This window comes from Pinus tabuliformis, chromosome 9 (assembly GCF_031772625.1).
Source record: "Pinus tabuliformis cultivar Carrire ecotype Pingquan chromosome 9, CPIR1, whole genome shotgun sequence".
NCBI classification, from domain to species: Eukaryota; Viridiplantae; Streptophyta; class Pinopsida; order Pinales; family Pinaceae; genus Pinus; species Pinus tabuliformis.
The window spans coordinates 1,824,595,863-1,824,617,706 of NC_142307.1; the positions used below are offsets into that span (position 1 = coordinate 1,824,595,863).

Here is a 21,844-nt window from a genome sequence, read left to right on the forward strand (position 1 = left end):
CAGTGCAGGAGACCCTAGGAGATCAAACTTTTTGGAGGGCTAGCTTGTCGGGAAATTGATGCCCTAGGTACCCCAACTTGGCTAGACCTGGAAGGAGGTGAAAGAATGTGATTTTGGTGACCACCGTTTAGTAGATCAGTGCCTTAATCTTTGGGAGAATGGAGTCTATGATGAATATGAGTAGGATTTCTTGATTCCTAGTCAAGGAGGCCTCAAGATCACTTCGCTAGCCTTCTAGGTCAAGGAGAAGCAATCTTGCAACTTTTATACTTCGATGTGCAAAGGAAATGGCTTATCAAGGTCAAATTCTTTTATAGATTTACCCCTAGGAGATTTCGTTTATATTACATGGCCCATACATTGAGAGATGCTATAATAGAGACAATATTCCACAATTTTAAGCAGTAAATGCATGCAACAATTAGCCCTAGAACAACGAAAATCCCAGTTCAATGTATATGACAAAGTAAAACAAGAATAACATTAAAAGCATGTACTTACATGTAATAGAATATATCCAACCATTCACAATTGATAAGAGAGAAGCTCCAAGAGAAGATAGACCAATATCCACACATCAAAATTCATCCATAAAGCCCCAATTCATCCTCTAGAAAAAGTGTGAAAATCTCAAGACAGAAAAGATCCGATCCAAGTGATGATCAGAAATGAACTCATCTCACTTGTATTTATACACAACTTAAGAGTTCGAATTAGCGTCCTTGGGCTACATAAGCCCCAAAAATAAAATAATGTTCTAATAATTCAACTTTTGGTGACAAGCCCACCAAAGTAGCTCATAAATGAAAAGGTAAGCCTCTCAAGAGGTCAAGTAATAATCTGTGCATGTTGTAGGGCCCTCTAAGAGGCCTAATGAGGTCCATGGGTGCCACAATGAAGAATAGGACCCTCAGAAGCAGTGGACAAGGGGTTGTTCCCTTGTAATAATGTGTAGTGCTCCAAATGACATGTGGGGGCACACAGGTGTCCTCATGGGTCTCCAAACCAATCGAAGATGCCTATAGATCGCCTGCAAGGGCTAGGATGATGGTGTAGGTGGTGCCACATCATTGTTTAAGGCCTGGATCATTTGCCAAGTGTATGATGTAAAACCGGGGCCAGCTGGGCATGATGGATCAGGTGCATCTTCCTCGTCCAATAAGTGAACCACGAGCGATCTCTGAATGGCTATGGGGATCCATGGAGTGTTTTCTATTGTTGTGGAGGCCCATGTCTCTCAACGCACACCCTACATGTGCCAATGTAGCCATCTGGAGGATTAAGACCCCGTATAGGGAGACCCAAACCCAAGATGGAGACCATCTGCAATCTTGTATAAGATCCAATGCGTCCCCTAGCCTTCCAGTACAACAAGTCATTAGATAAATAGAGTAAATGAGCGTACCAATCATGGACCACAGTTGGGGACTTCATAATGGCCTGCCCTTCCATAATGGGCTCCGGGATGTGCCAATGTTTCCTAAACTCAAAATGGAGTTAACCAATAATCCTATTAGGTGGTTTCTACTTCTCAATGGGATAATATAGTCAAGGTACATCCTTCAAAAGGTGGTGACATGTGACAAATAGGTGAATGAAATAGGGGATGAGAAGGGGCAGCACTGGGTCACATGTTGGGGTACAAGGGTAGCTGATAAGAGGGAAGCCCACACTTGGGTTTACTATTTGTAGGAGGGAGCAATCGTGATACATGAGGTGCCCCGACCTTGATATTTCCACCCTTCTTTATATGCCTTTTGCCTTTTATGATATTTTTTGATTAACTGCTTGGGGCTCAAAGGGGTAAGAGCATGATGTATAAGATATAGCAGTGAATATTCCCCCTTTAAGGTGGGGTGGTTCATTGCCCACTAGGGGTTGGGACAATCATGGGTTCCTATATGATGCGGGAGGCTCATAGAACCTGTAGGATCTAAGGTGATGGCCATGATAATGGGGTAGAGCTCATGTATTGGCTTTTTCCCACATGCTAAATGTCTTTGTCTTGGCAATCTTTTACATTTTGTGGTACATTTTCCTGTTGGATGTGGCCATATATGCTTTTATCTTTCTTTTTAGCTGCATCAACCTCCGGGCTTCATTCTAGGCCATGACCCAAGGTGTGGGCAAGGGGAAGGGGCATGCTAACCCTTATGTGAACCCAGCGGAGGAATGTGAACCCAGGTGGGAGAAATGATGAATAGGGTAATAATGAATGGGAAAAGGGTAATATAAGCGGATAAGGGAGTGGGACCACGCAACCAAAGTCGAGGTTTCCCATGAAATACCATACCTAGAGCCAGATGGTCAGTAATAGAGATTCCATGGGATTAGAATCCAAGGTTAAGACCTAAAAGGGGTCTAGGGGACAAGAGCACAGACCTAGCCCATTCTTTTTGTCGAATCCCCCCATTAATCCATGCCCAGAAGTGTCCATGATAAGCAAACTACACTACTCAATTTCCAAATGACAAGGCATACCTTTAGGTTCGGGAGGCCCACCTTCAAACATACGATCATGGCAGATGGGCGAGGGACCACGTGGCTGGCTCAGGGGGCGGAGAAATGGCAGAATGAGCTAGCTGGCGGCTGCAAGGGGCTACTGGCTGCTGGTTGAGGACCATCTTGGAGGAAAAAAATTTCTCTTAGGGATATTACCCACAAAATGGTGGGTAACAAGACTCAAGATAATGCCTAACATGGTAATATACATTGACTCTAGACTTATAAAACACACTCAAGGCCTAGTTAATAATCACACTCCAACTTTGGAGGATGTGAGTGAAATTAGTCAATTAATTATTGATCTCTAAAAAATGAAAATAATTAATTAAGTAAAGAAAACACTCTAGAGTGACATTCTTACTAACTAGGTCCCGAGAGTTTAAGTCTGTTACATAAGTTTATCATGCTAGTGTCATTTTATACAATTCCCCCCATGGGGGTACGGAATTTATCTAGAGAGAGAAGATAAAAGAACATAGAAGAAGAGGGAGAGAGAAGAAGGGGCAAGATTTGTCCTGCTGGACTTCTGAACTCTGAAAATTTGATAGGTGCCTTGTACATTTGGCCATGGGGTATTCATTTTTTCTAGGTACAATTATCTTATCTTAAAAGAAGATGGTTATGAATCTTTTGTTTTTTTTGTGATAGTGCAAATATGCACATGGTTGACCATTTGACTATATATGACTTCTGACAACTCATAGAGCACAATAGCTCGAATAATCAGGTTTAGTTTCTAATTTTCCATGGTAACCAGTTTCAAAACCCCAATGAAACCACTATTCTAAAGATTTCCACATTTGTTGAAGGATTTAGAACACAGTTATAAATATGTCTATAATGTAGAACTCGTATTGAACTATCTTTATTGCATTTGCCAAGTCACTATGTCACCATTGCATTACAAGTGAGGCACCTGAGCATGGATACTATTCATTATAAATGAATTGATCGCTTCATGATCTGCCATGTCCAACATCTGTTCTTATAATGGTTAGAAGGGAGACAGTGGCTTACCAGGGATCAATTTGATTACTCCCCACTGGGGAATTGTCATTGTCTATTTCTAATGTGAAATGACCATTAAAAATCTACTGCTCCAGCAGCTATTAAATATGTCAGGTTTGTCCATGTTTGTATGTTGTTATATTCAATTTCTTGAGTTGAAGGAAGAAAATTCCCAAGATTCTTGGACTGAACAATAAAGTCCAGAATAAGCTACATATGGATGACGATTGAGATATGAAACTTCATAGTATCCAGAGAGATAGGATGCCAGTTTTGATGGCTTTCAGGAGAATTATTCTGTCTATAAGTGTTTCGCTTGCAAGTTTAAAGGATTGCAGTTTTCAAATTTATGAAGTAGCCATTTAATAAAATTGCTAATAGAATTAGATACATGGACTTGAATCAGTGATGTCATTGTTTGCTTACCATTTTTATTTTTGTTTTTGGTCTTGAATGTTGAGATTGCCACCCTTTTTCATATTAGAGGCCTTTTTACTATTTAGTGACACTTTGTAAAGAGAAGTGCTTGGCTGTGAGACTTATCTCCCTAATCTTATGGCTAGATATATTTAAAAATTGATTAAATGGTTTCTGATGTATATTACATGGTTTCGAAATTCCATCAGTTTGTTATTTTGGCACCTCATTTAATGCCACAAACCTTTAGTTCTCAAATTATGATAATAAATATCTGTCGATCATATTTTGAATTATTTGTTTAGCTAGACAACATGCATGTGATTTTTAAGTGATTGGTTTAATTGGTAAATTGGACAAACTATTTCAAAACATGGATGCTGCAGGATTTAACATCTATAATGATATGTTTGCTGATCAGATTTTCAGTCTATAAGGAGAACTGTGTGAGATTCTGATATTATGATGAGTTCTGGGTGATTTGCCTGCCATGGATTTTCAATGTTCATGCATAAATGGCATGCCATATAACAATTAAGCTGTCTAGTTATATATAAACAGTATAATAAAAGGTCCCACTTTTTAGATTTTAGCTTATGCCTCTTGTACAATGCAGGCAAAACACTTGTTAATCATGTGAAGTCTTCAGATGTTAACTCTTACTTTTTGAAGCTGAATTTAACTGTCAATAAAACTTCATCAAAAAGATGGCAATCTATGTGCAATGGTCGGAGATTAGTTGCTCAAATTCACTGTTCAGCTTCCCTTCAAGTAATATGTTCTGCTGTTCTGGTGAGTATCTTTATATATCTATATATATATATATCCATTTGTTTAATGTTCTAGCTTAGTTTACGCACATTTGACCTCATCCTTAATATTTTTCCATTTGACTAATTTTTGGGTCTTCTCTCTCTTGGGTGTGAATGATATTCACTGTGCCTATTTGATCTGTTGAAATTTTGATTGCTGGAGTCTCACTACCACATATCTCTCTTTGTTTTTTTGTTTTTAATTTTTTCTTTAATCTAAAAGTAATGCTTGTTTAATAACTATGGCAACAAGGGTGTGATTTACTTATGAATCTTTGCTTTTTCCGTGAAGAGAGCTAGGTGCTCCACAGAACAACAAACCATTCAACATCATTCGGCGGTGATAAGCAAAGCTCCTGTCCAAGGTAAGAAACCCCTATATCTATTGCATTATATCATAATGCATTGGTCTGTTTCTCTGTAGTTTGTTTCACTGTAGTGTTGTCTGTATCTCCATTTCATTTTGTTTTGCATTATCATATGAGAGTGCATACATGTCTATATGGCAATTCTATACCAGATCCTGCATTGTATTATTGTTCAAAATTATTAGGAGACAATAATTGCTAGCAAGGAATAGGTTGCATTCTCTAAGAGATTTCCCAATTCTATAGCATTCAAGTAGTTATTTCTTTTGTGAATGCAAATCGAGTTCAGTGCCTTTAATGACATTTTGCTGTTATCCTGATGTACAAGTTGACGTTATCTATCTAGGCCTTCTATTCCTTAAGGTCTTGACTATTGCGTTGCAGTATTCTAGTTGTTAAACTATAATTTGACACAGTTCTTCTTTTATTCCACTATCTCTTCATCTTGATCCTTCAGAAATGGTTCATCTAAGCTTGATTCTGAGCAATGCAAGGAGATAGAGGGTCTGTCCAAACTCAAGATTCTGGATATCAAGAAATGTCTGGTGAATTTGAGTGCAGATAGGAAGTCTCAAATTTTACAGGCAGTCTATAGGTTTTTGATTAGGAAATTGAATTTTGAAAGTGTGTATTTTGGAAGTGGAGGAAACTGATTTTCAGGGATTACAAAATTCAGTTAGGTATAAGGCTGGCTCTGATTCGATATCTATTTTGATACCGTATTGAGCCAATCATTGTGAGTCAAATCAATCCTCAATCCTGCTGAAGGAAATGTAACTAGGTTCGGTCTTCATAAATGTACTTTTGATATTTATATTTATTCAAGAAAAGAAATATTATTTTTTATAATATATGTCAATGAGTTTCTTGCTCATTGAAGTAGGTCTAGCACATGTTAAAGTGCTATAGGTAAATCAAAAGGTCAAAAGAATTATGTTAAAGACCTTAAGGGTATGTTACATTGTGTATAAGAGTCAAAGAAGTCACCTCCAAGCAAAGTCAAGTCTCCTCCTAGCAAAGTCACCATCAAAAGAAGCAATGGCACCATTAAAAGCACCCATCGAAGCAAAGGAAGTCAAGTCGGCCTACAAGTCGGCCTAAAGGAGGGACAGTCCTCTATATATAAAGGCTGTCGATTACTCTAATGACAACACATTCACATCTCTGAAATCTGCGCAGTAAGGAGGCAAGAAAAGGGTAGTTGAAGGACGAAAGAAGAGTCTCCAAGGGCAGCGAAGAAGGAGAAGTCATCACCGAAGAGTTAAGGACTATTTTCTAGGGTTAATACAGTCACACGTGCGAGAAAAGATAGGACAGTCTGTGGTTATATCAGCAGTAAGGTCACAGTCACATGTTCATCATTGTTTGGGTTAGAAATTAGGCTTACAAGGCCTCTCAAGTTAAGCGAAGAAGACTCTCTCTCTATCGAAGGTAAAAGGACCCTAATTCTCTAGGGTACCTCTCACACGTGCGAGAATTAGGGCTGCTGTGATGTCACACTAAGCCTAACACTATACATCAAGAAGGAACTCAGAGGATCAAGAGAAGGAAGGAGTATCCTTAGGTGAAGGATATCACTAAAGATAAGGTATATCTTCTAGACATGTCCAAGATCCAATGCTTTGGATGCCAAGAATATGGACACTACAAAAGGGATTGTCCTAAGCTTAAAAAGGACAAAAACGAAAGGAAGAGGGAAGAAGCTCACATAACTCAAGAAATGAAAGAAGAATGAAAGAATCAAAGAAGGAAGATCCTCTAGATCTCTACTATGACTAGGTCAAACTCTTTATTTCTAGACTTCTACTATGACTAGGTCAAACTCTTTACTTCTAGACTTCTTTCAAAGTTTTGAGTAGAATAGGCGCATGTAGGAATAAATTAAATGGCATGGCTAGAAAACACCCTCTAGAATCTAGTAGCATGATGTACATAGAATTCTAGACACTCATGTAGATGTAGCATTTATGATAAGAACAAAAATGCTAAGTAGAAATATCTTCTAGAATATAGGAGCATGGCAGATATAGCTCAAGATATTCGTGTAGAAGAAGCATACCTAGTATAGGACCTCATACATGATGAAATAAAAATTGATCATGACAAGAATCTTAGAAGACCTACATCATCAAAAGAAAGGAAACATTTGCAAGGCAAAGATCTTTAAGATCCTATGATGGAATCTTCAAAGGAAGGTTCATGGAACAAAGAAGATGTCTCATTAGGAATCCCATTCATGGGATTCAAGAAAAGGATGATATACAGGCAAGCTAAGATGAAGCAAGAAGGATCACACCAAAGGATGATCAAAGGAGAATCAAGATGAGGTATGTATGCATTAAAGTTTAGTCATGTTATCATTTGTATATTATTAAGTCATGGGTAAAGTTCTATAACATGATCAAGCATGAAAGAGTCTCTTTTACCAAGAACATGCTCGAAGGCATGTACCACAATGCAATGAAGGTCAACAAAGAATATGCTCACATAGGGAGCATACGATTGCTGACTAAGAAGCAAGAAGAAATGCTGACAAGTCTAGAAAGCAAGCAATGAAGGAATGCTCTCACAACAAGCATTAGATGGTTGACCTATCTATCTGAGAAGAAGCAAATGAAGAAAGAGATCTTGCATGTGAAGAACACCATGATCACCGAGAATCACTATTTGACAAAATGCCTTGAAAATATCTCCCAAAAGAAGGTAGGACAACTCTAATAAAGGAATAAAGGACCCTTGACACCTATGAAGGCCTTGGAGATATAAAGGTGCAGATAACTGATTCTACTCTACAGAGATGTCGTGATGAAGAAGCCATTCAACAAAAGAAAAAGCAATATGAGGATGAAGTCGTGATGGGCTACTAGGTCAAAGCATGTAACCTAGCATGTACTATGAAGCATCCATGAGGAGAGTATTCCAAAGCATGGACAAGATGACAAAGGAGTAGCCAAGATGACAAGAAAAACCTGATAGTCACTTTCCACGAAGCAATGACTTGACAAACCAAGAAGGAAAGTGATTGATGGATGGTGCCCTACCTAGAAGAAGTTCGATCAAAGACTAAATGACATCAAGAAAGGAAGGAGATCAAGCAGTTGAAGGATCCATGAAGAAGAAGTTGCTGATGAATGAAAGAGTCTCCAGTTAAGAGGGAGCTTTGACAGGTGCTTGATCAAGAGGGAGTTTTTGGATCACCCCTGATTACAAAGGAGTGACAATTGTGTTTTCCATTTCATGGGTCATGCACTAGACTAGGACTAACAGCCGTAAGTCTAGATGAAGGCCATGAATGGAAATGTAGACACAAGATAGACACAACATTCTTGTCTTCAGTTGGGAAGAAAGGACGGGAGGATTAGGTAATCATCTGGTATCTAATACTCTTTGAGGATGTGTAGGGCATCCAAGACAAGAGTAGGCAAGAGGATTGATATTCTTTGAGGGCTGGGAACCCAAGATAAGAATAGTCCTAGAAGGTCATATTCAGTGAACACCCAGGTGGGTATGTACCTTGAGAGACAATGATGAAGGTGTCTATAAATCATTGGTCTCGCTAGCATTGTAGCTCATGGTCTCGTAAAGAGATGGAGCAACTGTTAGTCAAGGCCTTGCACTATGGAAATGCTGATGGATATGATGCTATAACAGATGGATTGGAAATCCAGTTTCTCTTATGTGAATTCTTCAAGATTGAAAATTGCCAAACACCTTGTAATGTTGTATGAATACCTCCCTAGTTAAGAGGGAGTGTTGAAGGAAATGTAACTAGGTTCGGTCTTCATAAATGTAATTTTGATTTTTGTATTTATTCAAGAAAAGAGAAATTATTTTTGTCAATGAGTTTCTTGCTCATTGAAAATAGGTCAAGCACATTTTAAAGTGCTTCTAGAAAGTCAAAGTCAAAATGTAATTATGATGAGACCCTTTGAGGGCATGTTACATCATGTATGTCAATGTACAAGGTCATGGAAACACCTCCAAGCAAAGTCAAATCCTCTCCTAGCATCAACGAAGTCTCCAAGCAACAAAACGATGGATAAAAGATGAGTTTTAGTGTAACTGTAATATCGGCCTAGAGGAGGGTCAAGTCGGCCTAAAGAGGAGGGACAAACCTCTATTTATAGAGCCTATCAACTCCTCATACAATGCACTACCAAGCTCTGAAATCCGTAAGCAGAAGAGGATAAAGTAAGACGAGGACAAGCCAAGGAAAAGGGTTACAAGGACAACGTGATAAGGAGATAAAACAACGAGGGTAAAAAGACAGTTTCCAGGTCAGCTACAGCCACACGTGCGAGGTTCAGAAAGGCCTGCCTGTGGCCATAGCAACAAGAAAATAAAGATCATTATATATCACTGTTTTGGGTGCAAAATAGGCCTACAAGGCCTCTCTCTCCAACGAAGAAGGAAGGAAAAGTCAACGAGGATAAGAGGATTGTTTTAGGGCTCTTGTCCACACGTGCAACAAGAAAACACTTGTGGATTTGACAATAGTTGAAGGCAGCAACATGAATAGCCTCATTCAGATGTGTATCTAGGTCTACAAGGTATCCAAAGGAAAGCGAAGAAGACTCTATCTATAACGAAGTAAAGAAGCCCTAATATTCTAGGGTTTCCTAACTTAGACAAGCAACATAAGAAGGACGAAGTGCTAAGGAGCCAAGTGCCAGAAGACAGAGTTCCATGTGCCGGAAGTTATAGTGTAGAAAGAGGAATGATTTGACTAATGCTTGGAGGAAGTCCTAGTCAAAGGACTAGGGTTTGGCAGTTGTTCAAATAAGAAGCTTCAATAAGAGAATGTTATGAAACTTGCACACAAAAAGATAGAAAAGATAGATCAACAACTTCAAAATCAGCCTCTTTGAGGGGGCAACCTCCTTTACATTACACAAATGAACAATTCTTAGATGATACAACTGAGAATACCTCCTTTCTATATAAAGGAGTCTAAGTGGTCCCAACATAATCAGAGCTTACATAACAATAATATTGTAGGGGCACAACAATAACAATAGTGGGCTTCTATGGGGCACAAATTACAATAATAACAACATGGGGACTACATGGGCACAACAATACAATAAGGGGGTTGCACTAATAACAATAAGGGGCTACACTAGTAGTATAGGGACCTAACATGTCCCTCTCCTTCAAAAGTGTTGTCCTCAATGCTTGAGTAGTTTTGGATGCTTCTATATAAAATTCTCGTCCTCCCATGTGAAATCTTCAGCAGGTAAGTTCTTCCACTTGATAAGATACTCTGAAATTGATCGATTTCGTAGCTGTCGGGTTCTGGTTTCCGTGACTACTTCGGGTTCCAATATGATTTTTCCTTCCTCGTCAAGTTTCGACAATATTGTTTGAATTGGGAGCTTGTCACCTATAACCTTCTTTAAGCATGAAACATGGAGAGCTAGGGGCACTCGAGAAGATGCAGGAAGCTCCAATCTATATGCCATAGTACCAATATTTTGCAACACCTTGTAAGGACCATAGTACTTTGGTGATAATTTATTATCCTTCTTAGCTTGCTTGAGGGACATTTGTTTGTATGTTTGTAGCCATAGAAATACCCAGTCGCCTACATCAAAACTTCTTTCGCTGCGATTTTGATCTACCTGTTTTTCATTCTATTCTGTGCCAAAGTGAGTTTATCCTTTAAGAGTTGGAGAACTTGTTGTTGTTGAGGGTCTACCTTAACACCTTCATGAGATACAATATGACCCAAATATTCCACCTCTTGTACTCCAAAGAAACATTTGGAGGTTTTTGCATATAATTGTTTCTCTTCCAATAGTCTGAGCACTCTATCAACATGTTGAACATGATCCTTCCAAGACTTGTTGTAGATTAGTATATCATCAAAAAATACTAACAAAAATTTTCTAAGGGTGGGTCTGAAAATGGAATTCATTAAACCTTGAAATGTAGAAGGTGCATTGGTAAGGCCAAAAGGCATGACCAAAAATTCATAATGACCCTCATGAGTCCTAAATGTTGTTTTCGGAATGTTTTTCAGTCTTCATTCTGATTTGATGATATCTTGCATGAAGGTCCAACTTGCTAAAGTAAATTGCTCTGTGCAGTTCATCCAATAATTCATCAATGAGAGGAATGAGAAATTTATCTTTAATAGTGAGCTTGTTAAGCTCCCTATAATCCAGACACATGCGCCATGATCCATCCTTCTTGTGCACCAATACTACTGGAGCAAAGAAAGAACTTTGACTAGGTTGAATTATACCAGCCTCTAGCATTTCTGCAACCATACGTTCAATTTCACTCTTTTGTGCATGGGGATATCTGTAAGGCCTGATGTTTGGAGGAACACTTCCTGGAATCAAATAAATAGCATGATCATGATCATGAATAGGTGGGAGGCCTTTGGGAGTCTCAAATACCTTGGAATGATTGTCCAAGACTTTTTGGAGATCTGGAGAAATAGATGATTTCAACGTGGGAACCTCTAGCGAACATAATTATGCAATTACGCCTTGTTGTTCTTTCTTTAGAAGCTTTGTCATGCCGTTAGAGCTGATTATCTTTCCCGGTTTCCCTGCGATACCCCTTAATTCAACTTCCTTTCCTTCTGAAATTTTTTTCAAGAAAAGTTCTTGAAAATTAAAAGTTATCGTACCCAAAGATTGTAGCCATTGGACTCCTAGTACAACATCAACACCACCCATTGGAATGGAAAGCATTGGACTATTCAACACATATTCTCCCATGGATAGCTTGATATTATGGCACTTTCCAGAGAAATTTATGGTTCTTCCATTTGCAACCATCACTTGACACTCTGGTGCTGGATATAGGAATCAATTCAATTCCTTCGCTATCTTACAATGAATAAAATTATGGGTACTTCCTAAATCAATCAACACTATTACCTTTTTCTTCTTGATATGTCCTTCTATCTTGATAGTTTGAGGAGTGGTTATTCCAGCCAATGCATTACAAGATATGGTCGGATTCATTTCTTCTTTCTCTAGGTTTTGTTCCTGGTGTGTATCCTCTTCTTTTGATGTTTCTTGTTCCTTTTCTTCTTCCTCTTTACAATCTATGTAAAATAATTTCTTCTCAGCACACTTATGACCTTTAGTGTATTTGCTATCACAACTGTAACAAGCCCTTTTGCTCTTTTTTCTTCCAATGTTGTGGTGTCAACCTTGTAGGTTGTGGAAGGCTATGGGCAACAACACTTCCATCTTTATAGTTGTGATTGGTAGGCTTCCTTGTTGCCATAATTTTGCTTTCAATTTTTCTTGCCAACCTGAATGCCTTCTCCAATGAATCAGGTTCCCAAATGCGAACCTCATGTTGGATGTTATCATTTAATGTCCCTATGAACACATCAATCCTATGCTCCTTTGTAATATCTTTTACCCTTATATTCAATTTTTGGAAGTCCTCAATGTGCTCCACCATTGAACCTTTTTGTTTGAGATTTATCAATTGGCTAAAAAAAGTGTTTCTTTTTGTATCCTCATAATGTGCTATCATTTATTTTGTAAAAATTGCTCAGGTGACAATTTGTTTACGAGAGCAAAGCCATCGATACCATACAAACTCATTCGGTCCCAAATATAAAGTTGCAATGCGTACCTTTTGTGTGTTTTGCCCATTATGGAGATCAAAATATTGCTCCATCTGTAGTATCCATGTTACGGGATCCTTGCCATCAAACTTCCTCATATCGATCTTTGGAATGTGGTGGGTCTTTATTCCAACATTAGAGTCTATGAAATCATGATTAACATTTCTTTTGTTCTCATCATGAGTTTTCTCTACTACATTTTTGCCATTGGGAGCCTTTCTTGTAGCAACTTTGTCAAACCTTCCTTCAAACTTTCCATGTCTTTCTTCAAATCTTCAATGTTGTCATTCTTCGAATCATGATTAACATTTCTTTTGTTCTCATTATGCATTTTCTCTACTACCTTTTTGCCATTAGGAAGCCTTTATTGTAGTAACTTTGTCAAACCTTGCTTCCAACTTTCCATGTCTTTCTTCCAATCTTTAATGTTATCTTTCATACCATTCATCTTATCTTCCACATCTTTCTTTAAACCATCCATCTTAGCTTCTGTTACTTTTTGTGAAAGTGAAATTTGTTGCACTTGGTCTCGTAATTTGGATATATCAAGTTGCATTTCTTCCTCTTCTTCATGAGTCATGTTAGTGCTTTTAGGGTGCTTACTAGGTGTTTCCATTTTCTTTCTTTGGGGCATCAATTAATGATAATTATGCTTCACTGTGCCCTTTGAATTCCTTCAAACTATTTTTTCAAACCAAACTTATGCAAAAAAAGACACACCTTTTTTCACTTTGTAGGAGCTCGATATTGAATCTGATGTATCTCTGAAATTTCAGGTCTCCAAGGTTTGAAACTGTGAAATGTAGTAGCCCTCTGAGTCCTCTTTCCAACGCCACTAGTCTAATCAAAATTAGATTATCCAAGAAAGAGTTATGGCCAATCTCCCAAGATGACCTAATTATACACTTTTTTAGTAGAGCGAACTTGTACGAAGTGCCATGTTTCACTGTTTCAACCTTCGGACCTGAAAACGATGCACAGAAAACTAAAGTCTGTCCTCTTTCTGTAACTTCTTATGAAATTTCAATCTGATACTCAGAGAGAAAGTTATGATGATTTTCCCAAGGTCACCTGTTTGGGATAAAATTCAGGAGCCTGCAAAAACCCTAACTTGGATCATATCTCCGAAAATATAGCGAGACAAGATCTAAAATTTGGACTAGAGCTTCATCATGATTTCGGCTCAAATGGGGTTTAATTTCAGAGTCTGAACCCTTGTAGAAAAAGAATTAGAGCGAAAATGCCACGATGATCTGTTTGTGATGGAATACTGGAGCTTGCAAAAACCCTAACTTCCTCAGATCATATCTCCGAAACTATAGCGAGACAAGATTTGAAATTTGGACCCGAGGTTCAGAACTATTTCAGCTCAAATGGGTTTTTTTTTAGCGTCTGAAACTTTGTAGAGAAAAAGTTATAACAAAAATGCCACGATGATATGTTTTGGAGCTACGAAATGCTAGAATCCAAAGGTCTGATACTAAATGTTATGAAACCAGCTCACAAAAAGATAGAAAAGATAGATCAACGACTTCAAAATTAGCCTCTTTGCGTGGGCAACCTCCTTTACATTACACAAATGAACAATTCTTGGATGATACAACTGACAATACCTCCTTTCTATATATAGGAGTCTAAGTGGTCCCAACATAATCAGAGCCTACATAATAATAATATTGTAAGGGCACAACAATAACAATAGTGGGCTTCTATGGGGCACAATAATAACAACATGGGGACTACATGGGCACAACAATACAATAAGGGGGTTGCACTAATAACAATAAGGGGCTACACTAGTAGTATAGAGACCTAACAGATAAAACTTACAAAGGGTTTTCCTTTCAAGAGTGGAGTAAAGAAATTTCAACCCCCACTTTGGTTATCAGTTTTCCTTATCACTCCACGCATTTAGTTTTAAATCCAAGCATTGGAAATGACAATATTTTTCTGAAAACACAAATTTAAAGATTTCACAACTGCTGAAATTGCACAAATAAAACACAACAAAATTATGACAGCCACACACAGAAAATAACATAGTGATTGTTGGTCAATGTGACCCTGGAAAAACCCCTTACAACTCTTGGGGAAAACCAGTTTGAGAGTTCTTCTTTATTTTTGAAAGTGCTTTTACAGAGAAATTGAAATACACAGTAAAAATTCCAACAACCACAAATTACAACTTATCTCGATTTCCGTGCTTGCACTCCATTTCGAAAATCGTGCCAATCAACAAACAACCAAAACATAATTTTTCCAGTAGTAAAAACAACATTAAATGTTGTACGGCCTGCCTCGAAAAATGTGCCCAAAACTTGTTGTACGGACTGTATGGATTTCAGCAGCACGATTGCCTCGAAATTCGTGCCCTCGTTGTTGTCCCTCTTCAATTTCTTTGCTGCCCCTCTTTCTCGATATCTGTGCCTTTCTCCTGCTGTACAATTTTTCCTTGGGATGCATGCTAATAAATGCTGCTGCCCAGATTTGCTGAAATGTCTTCTTGCTGCTCTCCTTCACTTCCTCATTGCTCATAAATTTTCTCCTTGCTCTCTCCTCTGTTTCTCTCAAATGCTCATGAAATAATGAATGATCTTTTCTTCTTCTCTTCTCCTTTTACTCTCTGTTGTCGCACAGATTGTCACGACAACGCTCAGACCGGGGGCTGTCACTCTGATCCCCGATCCCTCCATTTAAGCCCGTCTCCCGCGGCTAAGGGGGTAGACCCTATGAGATGATGAAAACCCACTGTGAACCAGTTGGGTTGGGAGACACGATATAACAAGCACTAAATGGATTTTGTTAAGTTAAAAGACCAGTGCCTTGTGGGTTTGATTTTTAAACGATTGTTTACTAGATGTTGCAGAGATGTAAACCATATACAGCAATCATTTATCATCAAATAACTTGAACGATGCAAGATAGCCAGTAAAACCACAAAGTTCTTAAAATGATTAAAGCTCAACAACGATATCCAGCAATTAAAAATTTCGGAAAGATAAATGCTTTAAACAACCACGCAATTATGAATCATTAACCAGATATCATATGCAGCTAATCTTTAAGATGATCATTTATGTGCAGACTTGTCTAAAATGATAAACATTCATTCCACATCAATAAATTTGAATCTCAGCAGGAAAAGTAAAATGCGACGAGCTGAGACTAAATCTGGCAAATTTTCAATTTTTTTTTTTTTTTTTTTTTAATGAATTAAAATCTAAAAGGTGAAACAATTTAAAATAAAACCAAAGCCTAGATTAATGAACTAGGCTAAAAAAATCAAAATAAAAATTTAAATTTTAAATTTGAAACAAAAAACTATTGAAATCGAAATATAACTAACCTTAATACTAAACTCGAGTTTTTTCCTTTTTTTTTTTGTTTAAATGTAAAAATTTAAAATTAAATCTAAAATAAAATAAAAAAAAATCGTAAAACCTAGATAATGAAACTCTAACTACACAAACGCTAACACCTGAATACGCAAACGTTCATATAACTAAACTTTAAGCAATCAAGCATACGTTTAATAAAACGTTGAAGGATAATATAAGAGCCAAGGAAAAATCGTAATCCTGATTCAAGGCAAAGCAAAACAAGACTGAACGCAAAATTTTTTTTCGACAGGCACAGGTGACGGCGGCGTTTGACAGGCTCGAGTTCAGAAATATGATGGTCATAAAACGTATTTTCAGTGGAGATCGATAATTCATAAACCGTTTTAGAACGTACCTGAGGATGCTGTGTTGAAAGACTTCGATTAAGATCGATTTTCTTACCAGGCTTTTGCTGGAGCAACCATGTTTCACATGAAGCTTCTTTTTAGCTGAACGCCCACATGCATAACGCCCCGATGCAGGAAAAAATGAGATTTTGAAGTGGATCTATGCCAAAAGCCTGATGCCCACACGTACATTCAGAAATTACTTTACGCCACTGTTTGAAGCTTGTAGATGAAGGTGTTTTCAACGGCAGATGCAGTGATAAGACTTCGACTAGGAGGGATTGCCAACAGCGTGAGGGGGTGCAGGGGCTTTACAAATCCCTCAAATTAGACACAGGTCTGGAGAAAACTTTGCGGCAGATTTGATATATCAAGGATAATCGATTTAATTTTATGCCGCTGCGCTACTCCTTTGAATAATGTTACATTTCACTGCATTTCCCTTTGTTCCTGAGCGTAGATGGAGCAGAACTTTGATGCTTTTTTACAGAATGACTGCTTGTGGGAGTTACCACTGCGTGGAAATGGATTTGCAGGTTAGGCAGCTAAATATGGTAGCAGAAGAGATTAAAATCCAGCAACAAAATTTTCAATCTTTCCAGCTCCAGAATCCTGAAGAATTTCTCAAAAAAAAACCCTGTACCTGCAATTACAAGAAAACAAAACCCTAATGAAAACTCGTATAAAGCAAAATTTGAACCCCAGATCAGCTGAGTAATTTACAGATTTTGGCCCCTTAACAACGAGATTTAGCAATAACAGCAGTAATATTTTCAGAATATCGGATTCGTTATGAAAACTTCAGAAAAACTCTCATGCAAACTTAGAAAAGAAACTAAATGATTAACCCAGGGAAAAAATCAGCTGGGCTCTGCAAGGAAGAGCCTGTGGGAGTTGGCTGGTTCAGCCTAGAACTTCCCCAAACGCCCACCAGTCCTTTTCAGTAATGGTTTCCTGCACAACTCGCTTCAACCATCAGTAAAGAGAGAAAATAATACTAGATTTCAGAAAGCAATGGAGATACCTGCCATTACTCCAGAAACCCTAATATCATTCAAACCCTAGCAAGTGAACAAGATACCTGTGCTCACAATACTCTAAAATAAGCTGTTATTAATGGCTGAAATACAAAATATGCAGAAAATAAAATAGCTCACAGCACTTCCAAAGAGTAACACCAGCAAGATTTGAACCCCAAAGTCTTCTTTTATTAACCAGAAACAGATTACAAGAGAGCTTCTTCAGCACAAGACTCAGATCCAATGATCTCAAATGACCCCTAGCACCCTATTTAAAGGAAATGATCCAACGGCTAGTTCGAGTGATCCATGTCGAAATGATCTCGACCGTCGATGAGGATCAAGACATCTCTTAATTTCATCCGTCGAATTTGTTAATTCATTAAAAAAAATGAAATTTTGCATGTATTTACTCAAAATATTATTATTTTATTATTTTTTAGGGTTTTTGCTTTATTTTATAATTTTTTTATTTTTTATTTTTATTTTTTTTTTTTAGTTGTTTATTTATTTATTTTTTATTTATTTATTTATTTATTTATTTTTAATTCATTTTTAAATGGATCCTCGAACTTAGCCTTTGGAAAAATCACCTAGGACCTAGGACTTAGGACTCATGAGGGGATTTAAAACATTTTCCAACCCTCAAGACACTTTACATCATGACTTTTACAACTTTACATCTTAAGGGGAAAAAACCCATTTAACATAGACCCTTATAAACCACCCTGTTCTGCGACACAACTATAATCTAGCAGATTAACACACTAGGATTCTCCTAAGATTCTAGTGACAAAATCCATCCCGACTTTGGGGTTAGGCTGAAGGAAAACTCTGCCGATCATGGATCGGTGAGACGAAAAACCTTCCGGGACGTAGATTATCACTTAGAAAATTAGGTCCACCTAGGCAATTTACAGACATGACTCATATCTGCTATGATTATTTACAATTTATACATGCAGACTGGGTTTACAACATAAATCGATCAAGCTGCTGATGACTGGAGGATGGCACGGTCATGTCGATCAAGCGCTACCCCTTTTTGCAAAGAAAAGGGGGTGTACTGCTATGGGCAGTTGACCGGTAGTGGTCAACATCTGGCTCTACTTGGGGACACGTTGCTGCACTGTAGGAATGTGAGAATCTAGAATCTGCATCCACGCAACACACAGATAAAAATAAGTAGCATCCATCCAAAAATCATCATATACATTAAGCACAGGAAAGATAAAAGCTCTTCATTTATTAACTATCTAGTAACATGAAAAGTAAATCTAATCCTAAAACAGAAATGAAATGCTGAAAAGACAAGGAGTAGGGATAGAAATACAATACAAAGGATGCCCCATGGCATCAGATATCATCTCTGAAGAATAGCTTGAGCATTTGGCCATTCGCTGGTAGATCAAGTGGTTCGCCATCCAGTCTGCTCAAGTGGAATGAGTTTGGTCCAGCTATATCTCGAATAATGTAAGGTCCCAGCCACAAACTGTCAAACTTCTTATGTTTTCCTGTTTTTTCATTCTTGCGATCCCAAAGCAATACCATATCTCCCACCTGCAAAGATCTAGATCGAGAAAATTTATCAAAGCTTTTCTTAATGTTAGATTGATTTTTACATATGGCATCAAAAGCTGTCCTACGAGCTTCATCTAACTCCACAATCTGATCTATTCTATTCTGAACAACATCTTTATTAGTAGAAAAATTCTAGAGGAGCTGATAAGCTGGCAACTTGAGGTGCACAGGTAAAGTAACATCCAAGCCATAAACTAATTCAAAGGGAGATTTACCAGTAGCTTTCTTCTTAGTGATTCTATCTGCCCATAAAGCATACTTGATTTTGCTGTCCCATGATCTCTTATTATCTCCTACTATCTTCTTGATAATGGTTATGAGATTTTTGTTACTTGATTCAGCCAAACCATTACCCTGAGGATAGTAATTTGACGAATGAGATAAGACAATGCCATACTTGAAACAAAAAGATGAAAACTCTAAGGAACTAAAAGCCTTGGCATTGTCAGTAGTGATCTTAGCAGGGACACCAAATCTAGTAATGATGTTATTTTCAATGAAATCCATAATAACCTTTTCAGTGGCATTCTTAGCAGGAATGGCTTCAACCCATTTAGTGAAATAATCAGTAGCAGTCAAAATCCATGAGTAGCCATTGCTAGAATTTTCATGGAACTTCCCTATGAAGTCCAGACCCCAATGCTGAAAAGGTGCCTCTACAATGACAGGTTGTAGAGGCAGGGCAGTAAGCTTCTGTTTCCCAGTGAATAGTTGACAGGCTTGACAGACTCTAACAAACTTGTGCACATCAGAAAAGATTGAAGGCCAATAATAGCCAGCTCTCAGGATTTTGTGGGCGGTAGTTCTAGCAGCATAATGACCACCACAAAATCCCGAATGAAACTCAGAGATTAATTTCTTGGACTCAATGTCGTCAACACACCTAAGCACTATGCCCTCAGGATTTCTCCATCCAAGGCCATCCTTCATAAGGCAATACTTAGTGGCTTTTAGTCTAAGAGCCCTTCGTTTATGAGCGACTAAATGGTTAGGACATGCAAGATTCATCAAGTAATAAACTATGTCCTTGTACCACTCATGCTCTCCTAATCTTTGCAACTCCGGCGAAGATAGACCGCTAAGACAGAACAAACCAAGAGTCTTTTCATTACCTTCAGTTAACATTTGAGCTAAACCTTGGCCTTTGACCAGCTTGGTGGGTCTGATCTCTAAATCATATTCCTGTATTTTAGTAACCCACCTAGCACGAGTCCCTAAGCAATCAGTTTGACTCAATATATCCTTGACAGCAGAATGTGGGACGAAAGCAATGATTTTAAAATAACCCACATAAGTTTTAAAGTGCTTAAGAGACTTGACCAGGGCATAAGCCTGCTTTTCCATGGTATTATACTTCAATTCGGAATTTTGAAGTGCTCTACTCATGAAAGCAATAGGCTGCTCGTGACCATCTTTATTCTTTTGAAGCAGGACACCAGCAATGGTATCTTCGGAAGCGAAAGAAAAAATCATGAAATCCTTGGAATAATCGGGACTAACTAAGACAGGAGCTCTTGCGATAGCACATTTGATTTCTTGGAAAGCCTTCTTGCCATCTTCTTGCCAAACAAATTTCGCATCTTTCTTTAGAAGATTTTGAATAGGCTTAGCTATTTCTGCGTAATTTGGAATAAATCTTCGAATAAAATTTATCTTTCCAAGGAAAGACTGAAGGGATTTAAGATTATGTGGGAGAGGAATCTTTTGGATTGCTTCAATTCTTTTAGGATCAATCTTGATTCCTTCCTTAGAAATAATATGGCCTAGTAATTTCCCTTCCGTTACCCCAAAAACAGACTTAGCTGGATTCAAAGAAATCCCGTATTCTCTACATCTATCGAAGACTTGCCTAAGATGATTTATATGACTGATACCATCTTTAGAGAAAACAGTAAGATCATCTTGGTAAATTTCAATAAACTTCCCGATTAACCCTTTGAAGGCATAATCCATAGCCCTTTGGAAAGTAGCCCCAGCGTTTGTTAATCTAAACGGCATTCTGATGTATTCAAAAGTACCCCATGGCGTTGTGAATGTGGTTTTGTGACGATCTTCCTTTTTAACCCATACTTGATTGTACCCAGAAAAACCATCTAGCAGCAACATCATTCCAGACCCAGTTACTCTTTGCAACAAAGTTTCCATGTTTGGCAAAGGGTAATTATCCTTTTTGCATGCTAGATTAAGGTTTCGGAAATCAACACAAAGTCTTATTGTACCGTTCTTCTTCCTAACAATCACCAAATTCGAACACCATGTCGAATGCCTAGTTTGAGCGATGATCCCTGCTGCAAGCATCTTTGCAAGTTCTTTCTGGACCAAGGGGGATAACTTAGGATTAATTTGCCTAAGTTTCTGACGAAAGGGTTTAGCATTTTCATCTTTTAGGGGAATAGTATGTTCCATAACATCCTCCCTATAGCCCTTTAATTCATCATAAGAAAAAGCTAAAACATCTCGATATTCGCGAAGTAAATCAGTTAACTTCTTTCTTTCCTCCAAACTAGTACCTTTACCAATTTTAACCATTTTCGGGTTTTCAGAAGTACCAATGTTAATCTCGAGATATTCGCTTGGGTCCATCTTGTTTTCTTCTTTCAGCTTCGTAGCGTCATGCCGATCAAAACGTTGCTCTAGAGCAACCACATTCCTAGGAGTAGGATTTATGATATGCTCACGATTTAAAACTCCCTCCTCCTCAGAAATTATCCGGAAATCCTCAAACTCATCCAAACTATTAAGGAAACGAATGACTTGTTTTTCGTCATTAAAAACTTGCCAATGCTCTGAGTTGTCTGGAACAGATG

General features: G+C 38.0%; 1 protein-coding gene across 6 annotated transcripts in view; it reads left to right on the forward strand.

The window, feature by feature from the left end:
* LOC149156086 (uncharacterized) overlaps positions 1–21,844 on the forward strand; it is a 203,550-nt gene that overhangs the window by 144,634 nt on the left and 37,072 nt on the right. For 4 of the 6 annotated variants that reach the window (XM_089437901.1, XM_089437903.1, XM_089437902.1 and 1 more), the window contains exons 3-4: positions 4,547–4,722; positions 5,035–5,107. In XM_089437901.1, coding sequence (XP_089294027.1) covers positions 4,547–4,722; positions 5,035–5,107 — 249 coding nt within the window. The remainder of the gene's footprint in view (positions 1–4,546; positions 4,723–5,034; positions 5,108–21,844) is intronic. The other 2 variants (XM_089437905.1, XM_089437904.1) reach the window with 1 other exon arrangement.